The 10,000-nt window shown below is 44.9% G+C and overlaps 1 protein-coding gene and 2 long non-coding RNA genes across 3 annotated transcripts in view; 2 read left to right on the forward strand and 1 right to left on the reverse strand.

The window, feature by feature from the left end:
• The first annotated feature begins 1,283 nt into the window (after positions 1–1,283).
• LOC132449915 (uncharacterized) lies at positions 1,284–2,824 on the forward strand. Its single transcript, XR_009523700.1, has 3 exons — positions 1,284–1,431; positions 1,560–1,748; positions 2,416–2,824. It is a non-coding gene; the product is annotated as an uncharacterized LOC132449915 (long non-coding RNA).
• A 466-nt stretch (positions 2,825–3,290) lies between these two features.
• Positions 3,291–8,564, forward strand: aldh8a1 (aldehyde dehydrogenase 8 family, member A1). The gene is made up of 7 exons (XM_060041513.1): positions 3,291–3,552; positions 4,167–4,314; positions 4,804–4,959; positions 5,338–5,487; positions 6,137–6,393; positions 6,757–6,918; positions 7,970–8,564. The coding sequence occupies exons 1-7, from the start codon at positions 3,406–3,408 to the stop codon at positions 8,420–8,422; spliced, it is 1,473 nt and encodes a 490-aa protein (XP_059897496.1). The 5' UTR covers positions 3,291–3,405; the 3' UTR covers positions 8,423–8,564.
• The window catches only part of LOC132449720 (uncharacterized), a 3,212-nt gene continuing 1,643 nt past the window's right edge, over positions 8,432–10,000 (reverse strand). Inside the window, exons 1-2 of the long non-coding RNA XR_009523642.1 lie at positions 9,141–10,000; positions 8,432–8,708 (exon numbers count right to left, since the gene is read on the reverse strand). The exon at positions 9,141–10,000 is cut by the window's right edge and continues 1,643 nt beyond it. This is a non-coding gene — a long non-coding RNA (uncharacterized LOC132449720). The remainder of the gene's footprint in view (positions 8,709–9,140) is intronic.

The following is a 10,000-nucleotide window of genomic DNA, read 5'->3' on the forward strand; positions in this document are numbered from 1 at the left end:
GCGACGCAGAAAACAACCTAGCATAAAATAAGTAATTAGTAATTATATAGATATATGAATCAGAAAAGTGAATTTAATACTTGACTGCTGCAAGCAGCGCTCCACTATTGGTATTCTTAGGCTTTCATTAGTTCTTTATTATTCTCTGCAAATATCAGATCGCTCGAAAAAAGTATAAGAAAATTAGCCAATCAGACCACGAAATAAAAAAGTAAAACGAAATGAGCCAATCAGATCGCTGGAAATATGATTGGTCGGCCTGCAGCCTGTAGTGTAGGACATCCAAATCCACATCCAACTGCTACGACACTCTTTCCCGTCCACTTGCGAAGCGTGGTTTGAATCCCTGGGCGTGGGAAAGTTTAAATCTCTTCTCGACTACTTCGCTAAAATGACTACGCTAGCCGCAGAAGAGGACCAAAGGACAAGAAGTATTACGCAGGCAAGTCACACAAATGACTTGTTTGTGAAATGTGTTTTTGATGGGTACTTAGCTGCTCATACTGAGCCACGTGATGTCAAGTACCTATTAAAGAATATCCAGGAGATCGTTTAATGTCGCCCCCCGATTCGAGTACCGTAGATATGAGTCGCACATGCGCGGACACCAATGTTATTGGTCCACCGTACAATTACTTCCGGGTCAAATAAATGTTTTGGTTATTGAACTTATGTTTTCATATCGAAGATAACTCAACGTAATATGTCAAATAGTTGGCTAGATCAGATGTGAATATAATAATAACAAAATACCACCCAAACCATATATTTTCTGAAAGCATAGATCCAACATGGATTTTGACATGTCCCACCCTCATCATTATTAGTATACCTGCATCCTGTGTTCAGATTTCTTTCCTGAGTGCATAGTTAAGAACTTAATGCCTCATTTACTTTTACAGCCATACAATTAAAAAAAAAATTGCAATACAAAATAAACGTATTAATGTGAATATAAGGCTAGATACGTTTTCTCCTGTAGTATCTTGCCATAGAATGTATCGGATATTAGTGGATAAAGCCAAATAGATGAAGTTGCCCAAGGGATATCACCAGGCACCCTTCTGAACCTTGAGTAGCTACCCCAAATCTATAAGTTTAGCTAGAAAAAAAGACTTCAAATTTATTTTTCAGTCCACCGGCTCCTGGACGATCTATAGTCATCTATAGTTGTGTTGAGTTTGTTTTCCTCTTTCCTTTAATATGTGACATATTATCTGATGTATCTGTCATTCTGGTCTCAATAAAATTAGGTTAATGTGATTTGTTTGGATTCACAGCATCCATCACACTTTAAGGACAATCCTGACCCTGAACCATTCGGTGTGGGTGGTGTTTACACGTGTCCCTGCTGCAGCTACAGTAGTAAGCTGCAGTTTAATTTCAAAACTCATATGAGCAACCACCTCAAACAGGCAGTGCGGCATGAAGGTATGACAATAATTGTTTGACTTATTTTCTTCAGTTTCAATGTGACAGAAATGTAACAATTGCAACAACAATTGAACATAAATTGTGCTCCGACTCAAAGACTTTGAATATATGTCTGTGCTTCACAGGTTACTTCATATGCAAGTGTAATCGCCAGTGCAGAACAGCTGCACACTTTCACTGCCTGTACTGCGGTCACACAATCTTACGGAAAGAACAGTGTCAACTACATCTATCCCAATGCAACATCCATACAAGCAGAGCACTTCCGTCACCTACTGCTTCTCCCGTTCCTCCCCTTTCTGGAAGTAATGCTGGTAAGATAATATAAATAATATAAATATTCTTAATATTCCACGCCCTAATTTGAGTAGAACCACTTGACATAGGAATGCCGTTCAAATGTTGAACGACTAAACACAATCTTCCTAAGACTTAAGGGGCATAGACCAGGCTCTCTCTCTCTCTCTCTCTCTCTCTCTCTCTCTCTCTCTCTCTCTCTCTCTCTCTCTCTCTCTCTCTCTCTCTCTCTCTCTCTCTCTCTCTCTCTCTCTCTCTCTCTCTCTCTCTCTCTCTCTCTCTCATAAAATCTAATCTCTTAGCCATCCAATAAACTTCATACTAACCATTATAAGACTGATATCATGTCATTCTTAGCACCTGTGCTTGGCTTATTATTTCTGAACTCATTTGGCTACTGTGAAAATGGCAAAGAAACTTTGACTCTAAATTGACTTTGATTGACACATTTTCTTCTGGCTTTGCAAGACCTCTCTGCAATTGCAAGTAGTAGTAGTAGTACTATTATTAATAGTAGCACAGTGTACATACTTCCATAGGTTATACACAACTTCAGAGGATAAATGTATCTACTGACACCCCTTTTTGGATCTTTTTTTAGAAATAGGATCTCCATAAATGTGGACGGCACTAAACAATCCTGAAGCACAACAACTATGATAACATGTGCCACTTCTTCCAAAGGTACACAACAACAAATTAAAGCGGGGTCTCCTTCACCATCACCAACACCAGCAGCAACCTCCCTCCTCTCTCTCCCGCCTCAATGCCCCGAGCGGCCACCACCTCAGAGCCAGAGACCCATGGTGAAATGTCGTCACTGCGGGTTAACCCTGAGAAGGCGCAACTTGAGGTTGCACCTGCGAAGAAAACATAAAACGGTAAAGGGGGGGGGGGGGCCATCACAGCAGCCCATCAGCTCAGAGCGCAATGTTTGACCAACAACGTGTGTGTTTGCTGTGGCGAAGTCCTTCACTGCCCTCACCTGCTTCCCCTTTCGTGTTAAAAATAATACCTGGGGTCAACACTTGCGAGGTGGACATTTGCAGAGCGCACACCGTTTGCAGTCCTTTGCATACTGCAAAAAAAAGGGTTTGGGTTAAAAAAATTAATAATAATAAAAACATATATATACATATATATATATATATATATGCCGTGCATCACCCAAGTGGGTGCTACATATTGGTGGTGGTTAGTGAGGTCCCCCCTTCACTTTAGGCGTCTTTGAGTGTTATTAATTATTATTATTATTCATGTTTAACCTCTGTTTTCCTTTTATTCCTAGTCTGTTTTACATAGTTTTGAATGATGACTATATGCTCTGTAAGGTGACCTTGGGTGTCTTGAAAGGCGCCTCTAAATTAAATGTATTATTATTATTATTATTATTATAATTTAACTATATATATTATTTAAAGAATATATATATGTCTTTCTGAATTCAATTGCTACAGCGATAAATGCATACATGCAGCCTACGGGGGTAATTATTGCTTGATAAGGGTGACCTTGGTTAACACGTGGTCTCTGTTGTTTCACCTTCGCCCACTGTGGGCTGTGTGTTCTGGGATCCCAGGGAGCCAATCACAGCCTTGAACATTTCTTTGGCCAAGAGATTTAGTTCTGTTTCTTGTCTTATGACCTTTTGTGGTTTATTAGTTGATCACCACGATGTCGACTGCATCCGAGCACCAGACCCACTTGGTTTTAGAAAACTACATCGGAGGAAAGTTTGTCGCTTGTGGGGATTCCATTGACTCCTACGACCCGTCGACCGGCCAGGTGTACTGCAGCGTGCCAGACAGCGGTCACGATGAGGTGAGTCTGCTGCTCTAATAAAACAACACATGTCTGGTTGTTTACCCCGTGCAACATTGCATTCAATGCCGACATCGTTTCATGTTGAAGGCAACAATGCTTCTGGATTTTTTTCCTTTGTTCATAACTCATGTTTCAAATCTGTAGAATATTTAACACATTATTATTAATAATAATAATTATTATTATTATTCTTAACACTGATATCAACTTTTGGGTTATCTTATGTTATTCCTAATCATGCCCTAGTTTAATCAAAAGGCACCTTTGCTCTTTGCCTTGAGGTTAATCAGTAAACTCCTGACCATAGGTCAGTGCAGAGCCGGTTATCCAAGCCAGTGGAGAGAAATGGTTGCAATGTTCACAATAAGCCTTCATTTAGTTTTGTATAACAGGTCTAAAACCTACGTATGGAGGTGTAATTACAATCAATGAAACCGCAGCAAAGTAATCAAAATCATTACACAAGTCGCAGCAATCAAGAGATTATTTTTTCTACGAACTGACCTCATGTGTGCTTGGACCTTTATAGAAACTCCAAAGTACTCTAAGTAGCCATACACTATGTTGGACATTTTACAACAATACATCTGGACCCTCCAAAAAAACTACAGGTGAATGCAGCAGTGGCAGCGGCCAAAGAGGCCTTCCCTGATTGGTCAAGCCGTAGCCCCGAGCAACGGGCTCAGGTTCTCAACAAGCTGGCTGACCTAATCGAAGCCAACCTGGACGAGTTTGCTCAGGCTGAGTCCAAAGATCAAGGTCTGTGTGTTTCTTGGTGTTGTTAGTAGTCAACAAAATAAAGTCCTTCAAAATTCCACCTTTTGAATATTTAAATGACTGATGTTATAATCACTGGCATAGTCGCTGTGCTTAAAAAGTACACACCCTTGGTAAGCATGCAATCAGTCACTTGAGGGTCGAATCCGATCTATTTCACAGGCACCGGTGTCTGGTCGGATTCGAGACGGCATTGTTATGCATTCAATCACTGTAATTGCACTTTTCTTTGCAGATAAAGGCCAGTTCATCCATTCTGCAAAGCCTGGATATTGTTGAAAGTCAACATATATCATGCAACGTATTCAAAACGGCATATTTCAACACCAGGCTATTCATTAGATTGGCTATTTAGAGGCCCGCCACCATCAGCGTGTTTTACTGTACTTTCTCCAAGTCTTTCCCCATACCGGTGCAGAAAGCATGCGGGCGTTTCACGGCGTCCTTCTCTCTGTGGTGCTCCGGTTCCAGGCAAGACGCTGGCGTTCGCGCGCACAGTGGACATCCCCCGGTCGGTCCACAACTTCCGCTTCTTCGCCTCGTCCGTGCTCCACCACACCAACGACTCCACCCAGATGGACCACATGGGCTGCCTCAACTACACCGTCCGGAGCCCTGTGGGAGTGGGTGAGACAGGCCTGGGTGTGGGTGTGGGTGTGGGTGAGACAGGCCTGGGTGTGGGTGTGGGTGTGGGTGAGACAGGCCTGGGTGTGGGTGTGGGTGTGGGAGTGGGTGAGACAGGCCTGGGTGTGGGTGAGACAGGCCCGTGTGTGTGTGTGGGTGTGTTTGTATGTTAGGTTTGCCTGTGGGCAATTGGCAGTTCCCTACAGACTAGTTTGCTTTGGTCCAGCCCTTCGATCTTCTCTGCATTGATATCTGTCAAGTCATCATTGATGTTTTTGTTTTCTCTCTCCCTCTCTCTCCCTCTCCCTCTCCCTCTCTCTCTCTCTCTCTCTCTCTCTCATATGATTTTTTTATACATGTAAATATTGTGTGTGTGTATAGCTGGCCTGATCAGCCCATGGAACCTCCCCCTTTACCTGCTCACCTGGAAGATTGCCCCTGCTGTTGCCGCGGGCAACACTGTGGTAGCAAAGCCTAGCGAGATGACCTCCGTCACAGCTTGGATGATGTGCAAGTTAATGCAGGAAGCAGGTAGGGTCACAGTGATGCCATGCACGCCGTTATACAAGTAAAGCGGCTGTAGGAAACAATGGAGAGTCATTTATAATAATAAAAGATTGAAAAATATAAACAACCTGAATAAATTCCCCTTCACTCTCCATTTGTCTGCCAACTACCTGATCCTCCCCTTTGGCGAGAATAGCTCCATTTCACGTACCTGTGATTTTTCAGGCAAAAGGGATTTGTGTACCAATCAAGGAAAGGATCCCCTGATTAGTCAGAAATGAGCTGGGATTGATCTAATAACTAAATTGCCAGAGGCAGGCGCAGTCAGCCAGCACATAATTAGAGAGTTTTACTCACTCATAGCTGATGAATGGCCAAGGCAGTTCTATCAAATTGCAGCCAAATTAAGGGGTTTGAATCTCACCTACAGCACCTTTAATCCATCGTCAAAAATCAATAAAAATGTCAGCAAGGGGACCACATCCCACTGTTATTACTTAAAATATAATATCAAACCCTGAGCTGTTTCCTCTCATCCTACCCCGTTGTTTATATTCTTTTGCTCATAGTGGAGGTGTTCAATATATGGAACAATGTTTACATTCTTCATTTGTGGAATGTACGTTTGTATGATAAATGTGTCTCCACTGCTGTGTGCTGCTGTGTGCTGCAGGGGTTCCCCCCGGAGTCATCAACATCGTGTTCGGCAGCGGGCCCAAAGCCGGTGACACCCTAGTGGGCCACCCCGACGTCCCATTGGTGTCCTTCACCGGCTCCACGGCAACGGCGCAGCGAATCACGGAGCGGAGTGCCCCGTACTGCAAGAAGCTGTCGTTGGAGTTGGGGGGTAAAAACCCAGCACTGATCTTCGCCGACGCAGACCTGGAGCAGTGTGTTGCCACCACGGTTCGCTCCAGCTTCTCCAATCAGGTGAGGGCCGAGACCAAGCTCAGCCAATCGGTGCACTCCCTCCATTCAAATATAGGCCTAGTTGTTGTTGTTTTAACACTGTGTGTAGTAAAACCTAAAGTATAGTGTGTATAAAGCACAAATTAATAATCGGATGTACTCGTTAATTGCATTGTAACTATACATTTTGCCCTAAATTAGCCATTAATCAGGTTTATCTTGCCTGAAATGATATGCTGTTCACCATGACTGCCACAAGAGGGAGCCCATAGCTCATGTTTTGTCACAACTGCAACTCGTCCTCTTGTAACCTCCACCAATTCCCCAAACCCCCTTCTTTTCCCCTTTCTTTGCTTTCTATCTCCTGTATTTCCTCCCTTCCAGGGGGAGATCTGCCTCTGCACCAGCAGGGTCTATGTGGAGCGGAGTATATACCCGCAGTTCCTGGAGAAATTTGTGGCGGCGGCCAGAAAGTGGAAGACGGGTGCACCGTCGGATCCCGGCAGCAACAACGGCGCCCTCATCAGCAAAGAGCACCTGGAGAAGGTGGTGACACAATATCATCACAGCCAATCAGAGTCCCCCTTCCCCCCCCTCCCCCCCTCACAGTAGCCAGTGAGCGCACATTGACGGGTGTGATCCATCAGTATTAGGAGAGGCATGAATCACACACCGTGGAGGTGATTTCAGTGATACCGTTCACGTCATCACACAGCTCTGGGTCAGTTTGCGGAACCATTACCAAAAGCAATTTATAAAGAACACATTGCCATTTAGCCTCAAATGTACTCTACACTGGGGTCTTCTGATGTGATCTCACAATGCAATTAAGAAAAACACCTCTCATGTGCAAGGATGAATTAATTAAAAAAGGACTAACAGGACTTTAAGAAGAAGTTTGGGGGGAAAAGCTAACCTTGTCTTTCAGATTCCTACGTGAGCTTCTCTGTCCAACCGCTTTTTAGGAACATCAGGGCATCTCTTAACACTGTTTTTTTTGTTGATTATATGCATCACTTATTCTCAGCCTCGTCTGTGAGACGCTTTGGACAAAAGCGCCTGCTAAATGACTCAATGTAAATTTGACCCGTGTAAAAATGGGGTGTTGAATGAGGCAGGTTGGATTCAGGTCTTAACCTGTGCGATTTTGGCCTTCAGTCTCTCCAAAACAGAGGTTCCCAGCCTTTGACTTTAGGTGTACCACTAAATTGTCATCAAGACCTTTTTCCGGTAAAAAACTGATAAAGACACATGCAGTGGCTGGGCAGAGAAGGTCAACGACCCCTTGATACATAATTATTACTGCAAGACGGCCGTGGCCAGTGGGAAACAGTGGAAAGCAGGAAAAATAAAGCAACCACAATGGAATGCGTTAAAAAGGAAAACATGATGGAATTAACAAAGCAACACTGTTTTGGAAAGAAAACCAAGCCGTTATACTATATTACGTAGCCCCTGCAGTACTGTCGAGTGCCAACGGTGGCTCTCGAACCACAGGTTGGACAGCCCTGCTCTAAACCAGCCTATGCATTGTTTGGCCACGTCCTGCTGTGACCTGTGTCCCTCTGCCCCCCGCCCCCCCCCCCCCCCCCCCCAGGTGCGTAGCTTCGTGGCGCTGGCCCGGTCCGAGGGCGCCACCGTGCACTGCGGCGAGGGCGTGGACCGGCTGGAGCTGCCGGCGCAGCACGCCGGCGGCTACTTCCTGCCCGCCACCGTCCTCACGGGCGTGGCCGACAGCTCCAGGGTGATGCAGGAGGAGATCTTCGGACCCGTGGTCTGCGTCAGCCCCTTCGACACGGAGGAGGAGGCGGTCGCCAGGGGCAACAACGTGCGCTTCGGGCTGGGCGCGGTGGTGTGGTCCCGGGACGTGGGCAGGGTGCACCGGGTGGCGGGGAGGATCCAGGCGGGGCTGGTGTGGACCAACTGCTGGCTGATCCGGGACCTGAACCTCCCCTTTGGCGGGATGAAGAGCTCCGGGACGGGCCGGGAGGGTGGGAGAGACTCGTACCACTTCTTCACTGAGGTGAAGACCATCTGCGTCAAACACTGAGAGGGGTCGTGTGTGTGTGTGTGTGTGTGTGTGTGTGTGTGTGTGTGTGTGTGTGTGTGTGTGTGTGTGTGTGTGTGTGTGTGTGTGTGTGTGTGTGTGTGTGTGTGTGTGTGTGTGTGTGTGTGTGTGTGTGAGTGAGTAATTGCCCAGTGAAATGTACTTGTTACTCAACGACAACAAAAAGAAGTGTTACGCTGATCAGCTGACACCTAATTGTGTTATCATCCTAAACTCTTATGCAATAAAACCACAAATTATCAAAGATGTACTTACTTGTGTTATGATTCTTTAAACCAGGGGTCTCAAACTCGCGGGCCGGGGGCCAATTGAGGCCCGCGGGATGATATATTGTGGCCCCCTACTTGACATCAAAGTTTAGTGTTAATGCGGCCCGCACGTTGTTGTCAAACGCACATTTTTGCTGAGTCGCTTGCCACGCTTTTTATCACTTGTGACAGGGTGACCAGATGACCCAATTTTGAATCGCGTGTCCTGAGTCCCGACAAAAGCCAAAGGACGCTAAAATGTCACGGTTTCACCACCCACTATGAAATGTCCCCTGTTGTCAGCGATTACATAGCCAACGTGATCTAATTATAGCCCGATCATTAACTTAGATTGGGTCAGTTGTGCTACTTTTTTTTGTTGAATACTTGATGTGGCCCAGCCTGACCGAGACTCTACCTCCAGCAGCCCCCAGGTAAGTTGAGTTTGAGACCCCTGCTTTAAACCAATGTTAAACCCTAAGGAATGTAGAACAGCATAACAGCACAAGATAGCTATCGCAGTCAAAACATGTGTGTGCTTGTTCCATCAGATTTCAATTTCTTGTGCTCCACACTGATCCACACACTTATTCTGAGCTTTGGTCGATGTCCACTCTTCAAACGCTCCACTTGTTTGTGGAACATGTGAGCTTATAAAAAAAAACATACGCTTCAACAGTCCAAACAGTGAATGTTGTCCTGATGATCAACACAAGATTCCCCTATAAAGTAGTAGAAGTATGCTTGCAATATCACAGAGACGAATAAACAATATCACCATTTTAAGAGGAATCTCCGGCATTCTGATAAACTTTCTATTGCATAGTTTGTACTGGATGAACGGCATTCATTTGTTATGTTACGACAATACTCGACATGCAGGCCTACTGGTTATTGTGCCAAGTGAAACATCTATCGGAAAGGGTTGAGTGATACAAATCCTTGTGAGGTGCAGAGGAAGGCTTTGCATGCAACAGCGTGAGAAGTAGTTTTGTATATGCAACTACTACGGTGCTATACTTAGTCTGGTGGGGATATTAAGGCCTCAGTTATTTTAGGTGGGATCTTACTCCCTTTTCTGACGTATTTCTCCTGTTATAACTATCTCTCTCACTCTCTATCTACTATCTCTGCTATCTTCTCTATAAGCATGCAGTCACGAATTAACGTCGTTTGAGGTGAATCTCAAATGTCCAGGACTTAATTTCATGGTAATGATTGAGAACCTTGGTTAATTATTTAAATGCCAGTGTGTGTGTGTGTCTGTTTGTTCAGCGTCTAGTGTACAGGCGTCCGTGTACATGTTGGCTGA

Source organism: Gadus macrocephalus, chromosome 21 (assembly GCF_031168955.1).
Source record: "Gadus macrocephalus chromosome 21, ASM3116895v1".
Lineage (NCBI taxonomy): Eukaryota > Metazoa > Chordata > Actinopteri > Gadiformes > Gadidae > Gadus > Gadus macrocephalus.

Coding starts and splice junctions, on each gene's coding strand:
- aldh8a1 (XM_060041513.1), top strand. CDS start 3,406: ATGTCGACTGCATCCGAGCACCAGACCCACTTGGTTTTAGAAAACTAC. Junction 3,553..4,166: donor CAGACAGCGGTCACGATGAG/GTGAGTCTGCTG, acceptor AAAAAACTACAG/GTGAATGCAGCAGTGGCAGC. Junction 4,960..5,337: donor CCGGAGCCCTGTGGGAGTGG/GTGAGACAGGCC, acceptor GTGTGTGTATAG/CTGGCCTGATCAGCCCATGG.